We start from the raw sequence: 8,395 nt of genomic DNA, 5'->3' as shown, positions 1-8,395 counted from the left end.
TATATATATATATATATTGGTGGCTTCTTTGTTCTTTGTTTGAGACGCGATAGTCTCGGAGTGTATGGAATATTAACAATGATAGCCTGTAAGAGATTTATTATGAAAAAATAATTCCTTTTTTCTTTTGTAAATTTTACCACACATAGGGAGAGAGAAACTTTTATTGTCAGTAATTTTCAGAAGAAATATCGTAGTATCTGTAGATCAACCTGAACTGCAGAGCATATGGAAACAAAGAGTACTTACCATTTAACAAACACGCTAATCTAGCAATTAACGAGTTACATTTGTGCTGAGCAAAAAAAAAAGAAAGAAAAAAATTACGATTTCAGATTTATTTACAACAAAACGCATCCGTCTCAACTATTCTCTCTTCTGAAATGCAAAATTTTTCGCCTAGTCTTCTAATAGAAAACAATTATAAAATGTTCAATAATTTATAGCGATTAAAATAGGTTTCGCAATTCCGCATGCCTTCCAAAAGTTAAGAAACAATTAATTTTCAGTGTCTAAATTGAAAGCGAATGAACATAGAATCAAGTAGTGTAAAGAAATTGTGAACTAAATTCATTAGTAATTCAGAAGTAGTTCATTCTCAATTGCTAAATGTAAGCTTATGTAAATTCCCGTTTTGCCATCATTTTCAAAAGTAAAATGAGGAAATATAATAATGAACTAAATGAGGAGTGAAAGTCAGGCATGGAATATACAACCTTTGTTTCATCTTTTTCAACAATTGCTAGGAAAAGGAACTCAGCAAAGTAGCTTGTAAGCCAAGATAGTCCTAAAAGTTCACTTTCTTATTCAGGTCTAGAGATATGACTGACCAGTCCCTCCTATGAGTATCTTCATATTCCGTGAAATCTTTGGCATGATGAGACTTTTGTTTCCTAGTCCTTTGAAATGTAGTAAGAACCAACTGGATAATAAAAAAATATTAAAATCACTCCAAAAACACAGACACTTTTTGTGGTTATAGACAAACCAGTAACAGTACATCTTGTAAAGACAGGGAGTCGTGTGGCCTTCCATCACGATCTTTTCTCAAACAATCAAACTTACATTCTGTAATGATTGATTTCTTATCTGACATCGGATGGCAGATGGTGTATCTCTGACTGATACTTTGGTATGGAACATTTTCATTGTATTTGACTAGCGCATAAACCGAAAGTTCATCGTAAACGTAATCTATACAGTTACTCGCGCGTGTAGGAAAATCGGAAGTAGAAGTTAGGGATCTTTTAGCTACTATTCACTATTTGAAAAATCAACTATAACTGTTGTTGCTGTAGTTCATTTACCTCACACTAGAGCTGCACAATGGGCTGTGGGGAACGGTCTGGGAAACATCCCTGAGGATGATCCGAAGACATGCCATCACAATTTTAATCCTCTGCAGAGGGGATGGCACCCCCACTTCGGTAGCCCGACGACCTGCACTCGGAGCCGAGCACTTTACGGTAGAACAGTTTAACGAGGACCCAAACCGCACACCCTCGGTCCCTACGCAGACTGATCCAAGTGGTCACCCATCCGCACACTGACCGTAGCCAGTGATGCTTGACTTCGGTGATCTGCTGGGAACCGTGTCTTAACGATCAGTCCACTGCGGGACCAACTATAACCGAAGCAAAAGTTTGATGGGCAGAAGAGGGGGATGACCGCATGACCCCTACGACTTAAAAGAGTCATTTTTACTGGTCTGATTACTGAGAAATTTCTGAAATTTGTCACGTAGATCTCCGGATCTAGTTTTTTTTTTTGGGTGGGGGATGTTTGGCTCTATATTGGCAGATAAGCTGTAGCTTGAAATCATCCTCAATGGTAATTACATCCATTGAAAATGTTACTTTGTATCTACTTTTTGCCTCTCCTCTTTTGCCCCCAACTTAGCAAGGACCACCCATGCATTGCAATAAGGGGCACATTCATTAATGCATTACATTACATTAACCAATTATTTCACAGAAAATTTTCTTGTAAGAGTGGGATGTATAGTTGTTTTCTTCCTGGGGGGACTTTTCTGCCTAGATTCTTTTTTTTTTTAAATTATGATTGTGTTTGTATTTATGCAATTTTCTATGTGACAATCAAAAATGAAGTGCTTAGTGCGCATTCCTTGCAATTTGCGTGCATCGATATACTTTATTCTTTAGTCAATTAAAAAATCAAGTAGTGGCTTAACTTTTAAAGGGTAGTGTATATATTGCCTGCAGTTTTATTAAAAAATATTATGAATTGTATCCTACTTTCTTTATACATTGTAAAACAAAAAACGAAGAAAAAGCAAGTGCAGATCTCTGATTAAGAAGAGAATGAGGATGAGAACTAGACAGTAAAAGAGAGACAAATTTAAATATTGCCAACTAAAGAAATGTGGGATTGTTTCCAATATGTTTTTAACGCTGAATTGAACGAAACCAATTCTAGTTGATAGGACAAATATTTCACTTTATGAGAGAAAGGAATTTTTTTACTTACACCCATTTCTACACCTGACATCGGATAGCTAGAACTTTTATAAACTACTATTATCTATCGAACACTAACCGTCCTTTTTCATGAAAACCCTTCATTTTTCCTTTGTTTAATCCTATCAGGTTTATGTTTACTTATATTTATTTTGTTAATTAATTAATTTATATATTGTGTGAGCTTGTTGTAATTTTTTTCTGCCAACTGTTCCTTGTGTGACATTGGGCTGTATGATCTCGATGGGTTGAAATTCCAGCTAGCCCTATGTAACAAGACATTAGAAAGAAAAAAGAGAAACTTCACAACACTTCATAGCAAAGTTCCATTCAAGCCTTATAATAGTACTAGTTAGAAAACACCTTATTTATTTCAATAGTTACACAAAAGCACTCAAATAGTTAAAAACTATGTCAATTGTTTGTAAAATTTATCAAAAAATATAGACCATTCTAAGCGATCCCAAGCTTCCGCTTTTTTGTTAGAACCCTAGCTCCACAAGTGCCTCATTTTTAATTTTATTCCCAATAATAAATAAATAAATACAATGATAATTTTCATGAATGCATTATTGCAGATGATTGCTAATCAGATGAGAAAGAGAAGAAAAGGAGGATCAATTGTTAACGTTTCAAGCGTTGATGGTATATTAGGAGCTCCTACAAGTGCAGTGTATGCTACAAGCAAAGCTGCAGTTAATCAACTAACTAGATGTATGACGGCACAATTTGGACCCCATCAAGTAATATTTATTAAATATTTTTAGCCTTAATTTAGTAACCATAAGTAAATGAAATTTTCAAGAAGTTTTTCTTTTTCTAAATGTTCAATAAAAGTAATAGATTATGACTTAGCTCAAAATAAGCCTAATAAATTCTCAGTGATTCATTTTATATAATTAGAAGAGAACTAAACTCTTTCCCGTTGCTATGATCATCGAAATTCATGGAAACTGTTGATAAAATGCATCACCCAGTGGCAGAGTGGTAGCGCTTTGAGCTGTCATGCTACAGGTCTTAGGTTCGATCCTAGGTTGGAATGACGCAACCTTTCATCCCTTCAGCGGGTTGATAAAATGAGTACCAATAATGTTTGGGAACTAAACACTAGGGGTTCCGCGTTGGGCTGACTGCCCAACCGGAACATTTGCTCTTGCACCCTTGCGAAATAAGGTCGATAAAACTGAGATGAGCACAGTAGGCTTTGCCCCTCTATTGACTGTAGCGCCACTGAGTTTAGTTTAGGTGATAAAATGCTGACAAAAAATTTTCATTACACTGAGAAAAAAAAGAAAAATTTTAACGAAGTTATTAATATTTTTATACACTCACTGATAAGAAATATATATATTTTAAAAATTTCTTTTAATTAAATTGCAATTAAACTCACTTATAATGAGCTCCAACTTAACGAGTACTCGGATTTATTGAACAAATCGGAAACACGTGGTTGGTACAATGCTAAGTTTATTGAAGCATAGCTCGATCGCCTTTAACAAGTTTATTCCGGTTTTGGCGCGCAATATTTTTTTGATTCGTGAAACTTTTAATTAATTCCGACTTTAGCTAAATTTTTTTTTCTTCCTTTGGATATTTTTTGGGTTAACGTATTATTTTTTCAATGTCGATTATTTTTTTTCAAACATGAGTCTTATACGAAAATTACTACAACAACAAGAATGAATATGCAGTAAAGCAGTTCATATCAAAATAACTATCTTCTTTTTATTGTACAGAGATAAAAAAAAATTAAGTACAGCATTTCTAATTAAGCAAGTGTGCTTGAACTTTTATGATTTTTCCCCAAACCAGTTTTTTACAAGCACTCGGTTGTAACGAGCAAACATTGCGGTCTCTTCGTGCGCGTTATAAGCGTGTCCGATAGTAATTTTCAATATTAAAGAATACCTAAAGTATTTTAAATAACAATTTTAAAACTAAAATTTGAATAATTATCATCCATAATTTTCTCAAATGATGAAAGCTATTTATATTTATAATTATTAAAAATTTTGCTTGTTTAAAATTTTAGATTCGAGTGAATTCAGTCAATCCCACTTTTATCCGCACTAAAATGGCCGAAGAGTATTTTGATCCTAGTAATGAAGTGGGAAAGGAATTCAGGGAACGAACACCTTTGAGAAAATTTGGAGGTAAGTTATTGAAAGAGGTGTGACATACCTAGTGTATAAGCTCGGTAAAATCAATGCCAGCTCGGTAAAATGACGCTCCATTTCTTATTGTCAATCGAAATGGGCTACAGGTGGTGCATAGTTGAGCTTTGTATCCATTGTGATACTAAGCATGCTTTCAATATTAGCGTGTGGATAGTCATAGGAGGACAAAGTGCGACAGTTTCTGTCTTGATTTTCAAATCGATTAAAAAAATTCAAGCTATGCAGCTTTATGAAACTAAACACTGTATTAAACATTGAAATTAAAAACATATTTTTGATAATCTAAATGCGAAAAATAATATGAAAAAGGGAAACAGTGTTATACGTTTCCCTCCATCTTTGCAGAGGAGGAGGGGGAAGAAGGTTGTTGTTGTTGTAGTTCATTTACGTCACACTAGAGCTACACAATGGGCTATTGGCGACGGTGGAAACATCCCTGAGGATGATCCGAAGACATGTCATCACAATTTTGATCCTCTGCATGCCTCTTTTGATCCACAGCCTTTTGATCCTCGGGGATGGCACCCCTGCTTCGGTACCCCAACGACCTGCACGCGAAGTCGAGCACTTTACGGTAGCACAGTTTAACGAGGACCAATACCGCACACCCTCGGTCCCTACGCAGACTGATCCAAGTAGGTCACGCACCCGCACACTGACCGCAGCCAGTGATGCTTGACTTCGGTGACCCGCTGGGAGGGGGAAAAAGGGCGGCTCTAAACATGGAACCGGTTTACCCTCCAGATGGCACACTCGAGTGGTGCGATTGCGAATTTACCCGACATTGTAGTCTTTATAAATAGAATGGGCTTTTCAAAGTTATGCGCTTTCTCTTACCATGGTATCCACAAATCTAGCCTTTTCCCTACGCCAGTTAAGATAATTTTTATTTAATAAACAGTCATGAGTTATAGATACTCCTTAACTGCCGTATAAATAAAGAAGTGTTTATAAAGTGTTCATCAGCTACTGAAATTCTGGTAATTGTAATTGTTCAAGATTTAATGACCATGTCAGTTAGAGAAAAATTTCGCTATTTTACATTTTAATTGTCTGATGTGTCAAAAAAATTTTGCCAAAAATTATTGGGGAAAAGTCGTCTGCCATGTAGTGAGATGAAGAGTGCAAAGTCATCTAGGGAGAAGGAGTTCAAGAGAAGGATAACAGTATAAAACTAAACACAGGTGACGCTAAGGGTTAAAATTAGTCTGAAAATATCCGGGTTACAACTCTCGATTTAATTTTACGTCTAAGTTTGAAAAATCACATCGCCCTGCAATATTATTATACATGTAGAGTTTAGAATGTAGTGGCAAATAGATATAATGACTTCTTTCGATGAAATTTTCAATGAAACAAACAGCAAACGAATTCAGAAGGTTCCACGACCAAGCGACGATGATACCCAAACAATAACAATATTATTTTACAGAAGTGCAGCTAAATAAGGGATTATATACAAAACATGGCAAACCTTTCACATGTCATTGTGATATTGATTTTCTCAAATTTATTTACGGCTCACGACCTCTTAGAATAATTAACAACAGAAAAGTCTTATAAATGGTAAAAAGCACGTGTAAATTTAAATACAAATCACAATAACAAACTTTCTAGAATATCAAGCCTGTTCACACATTACCTTATAAACATAACATAAGCAGATTTATACTTAGGAAATTTTCTATATTTCTTCTGGAAGCTTATTAGCCAATTCATACGCAATATTTTATTTTTCTCCAGAGTTCAAAGTAATTGTGACAATTTATCTAGCATTTTAATTTAGATATTCAAACATTTAAAGCAGGAAAAAGTAAAAAAATGTGATAAAATAAAAGATATGTGTGTTTGTAAGAGAGCACTTCTTCAGGGGACACACTGCCTGCAAACACACAGGAGCCTTTCTGTTGTCAGTGGAAAAACCAAAACTGACAGTGTCCCGAGGCCCCATAATGGATAGACAAATAAGATTCATTATAATATTCATTATTCAAGATAAGATCATTATTTTTCTGTGATTTTCAATTCTGGTTATGATTTTCTCGTATATGTCTATTCATTATGGGCATTGTCAGTTTTGATCTTTCCGCTGACAACAAAAAGGCCCCAGTGTGTTTGTAGGTAGTGTGTCCCCTGAAGAAGTGCTGTCTTACAAACACACATATCTTTTATTTTATCACATTTTTTTACTTTTTCCTGCTTTAAATGTTTGAATATCTAAATTAAAATAAAACAAATTTGGTTTTAGCTGCTTTTGGCACTTTTCCATTTTGATTTAATGTTTTAATTGTTAATTTACTTCTTTGTCTTTTGTTTCTGTAGATTGGATTCATTTTTGATTATGAATTTATCTAGTACATAACGACACTATTCTGCAACTATTCTTCAACACTATTCTACAACAGTTGTAAGGAATCCCCTTCACAGCGATTTCTCGAGATCAATTTCAGAAAGACGATACATGATATAAGATTCACAACAATCTAGTGAATAAAACATTGCGCTTGGTATTTTCCCCTTTCGTAGTCCAGTGTAAGACGGAGGATGTCTATGAAATGACTCGATTTTGTGAGGACTTTGATTAGATAATTGAAAAATTTCACATTAGTTTTATAAGTCAATATAACCTATCTGTCTTAAAATCAACCAGTTGGCCTTATTAGAAGTTTGTTAATGTACTTTTGGATGCTCTGTCAGTGCAACCAATAGTCAGTGCAAGTGGTTTTGTTCCGTAACATGTTCTGGCAGAAATAGATTTTACGGTAAAAAGTATTGGCACCCTGAGTGACAGTTAATTTTTTCGGTAATTTGATCCCGAATATTTTACAGTGTAAGAAACTTACTGCCCCCTTTATTATTCTCCTTCATGATAAATGACCAACGCAACTAAAATTCTCGAGAATATGAATATATCTATCTATCTATCTATCTATCTATCTATCTATATATATATATANTATATATATATATATATATATATCTGTGTGTGTGTTTAGTTGTATGTTTATGTGTACTTAATCGGTATTAAGGAGACAATTATTAAAATCAATGCATTATTTTTATGTTTGTTTTTAGAAATAGAAGATGTTGTGGATCCTATTTTATTCTTGTTAAGTGAAAAAGCATCAATGATTACGGGCGTTATCCTGCCAATTGATGGAGGACTCACAAACTGTTATTGAAATATAAAAACGAAACATTTATTTTCTCTAAAATAAAACATCATATACATTTTTCAAAAATGTTTTATTGTTATTTTTCCGCAGTTGCGCAAGTATTTTCAGACTTAATAAAGTAGTAAATTTTAAGTGATCTTGTTATACGATGTCAATCCATCTGAAATGCGTGTGATTAAAAAATTTGTCCTGCATTTTTAATTTTAATAATATCTTTTTTTTTCTTTTTCTGATAACATAGCTCTACAAATTTTGAGTTAGAAAAAAATTTTTGCAATGCAAAAATTGATTTTTTTATTGTTTAATAAGCATTTTTATATTATTCATATTATATGGTATCCAACGCTTTCAGTCACATAAGAATTTTTCCAAACTAGGATTTAATGTATAGTAAGTTCTGGGATGGATTAAGACTTAACCATTGCTAAATAGATAATTGAAGTATTGTTACAAATGTTTGTTATTATTTTTTACTGAAATGAATGAGATCAAACTCAATATGATCTTGATCAATGAATGAGATCAAGTCAATAGGACTATTAGTTTAAAAATAAGTAATGTTCTA

The 8,395-nt window shown here is 33.8% G+C and overlaps 1 protein-coding gene across 1 annotated transcript in view; it reads left to right on the top strand.

The window, feature by feature from the left end:
• Window positions 1–7,966, top strand: part of LOC107444828 (uncharacterized short-chain type dehydrogenase/reductase y4vI) — a 60,927-nt gene extending 52,961 nt beyond the window's left edge. The window contains exons 19-21 of the mRNA XM_071188072.1: window positions 3,056–3,220; window positions 4,510–4,630; window positions 7,730–7,966. Coding sequence (XP_071044173.1) covers window positions 3,056–3,220; window positions 4,510–4,630; window positions 7,730–7,836 — 393 coding nt within the window. The 3' untranslated portion in view covers window positions 7,837–7,966. The remainder of the gene's footprint in view (window positions 1–3,055; window positions 3,221–4,509; window positions 4,631–7,729) is intronic.
• Window positions 7,967–8,395: the final 429 nt, after the last annotated feature.

Source organism: Parasteatoda tepidariorum, chromosome 2 (assembly GCF_043381705.1).
Source record: "Parasteatoda tepidariorum isolate YZ-2023 chromosome 2, CAS_Ptep_4.0, whole genome shotgun sequence".
In the NCBI taxonomy this organism is placed as follows: domain Eukaryota; kingdom Metazoa; phylum Arthropoda; class Arachnida; order Araneae; family Theridiidae; genus Parasteatoda; species Parasteatoda tepidariorum.
Note: the sequence above shows the minus strand (reverse complement) of the source record. Positions and strands in the feature narration are given on the sequence as shown.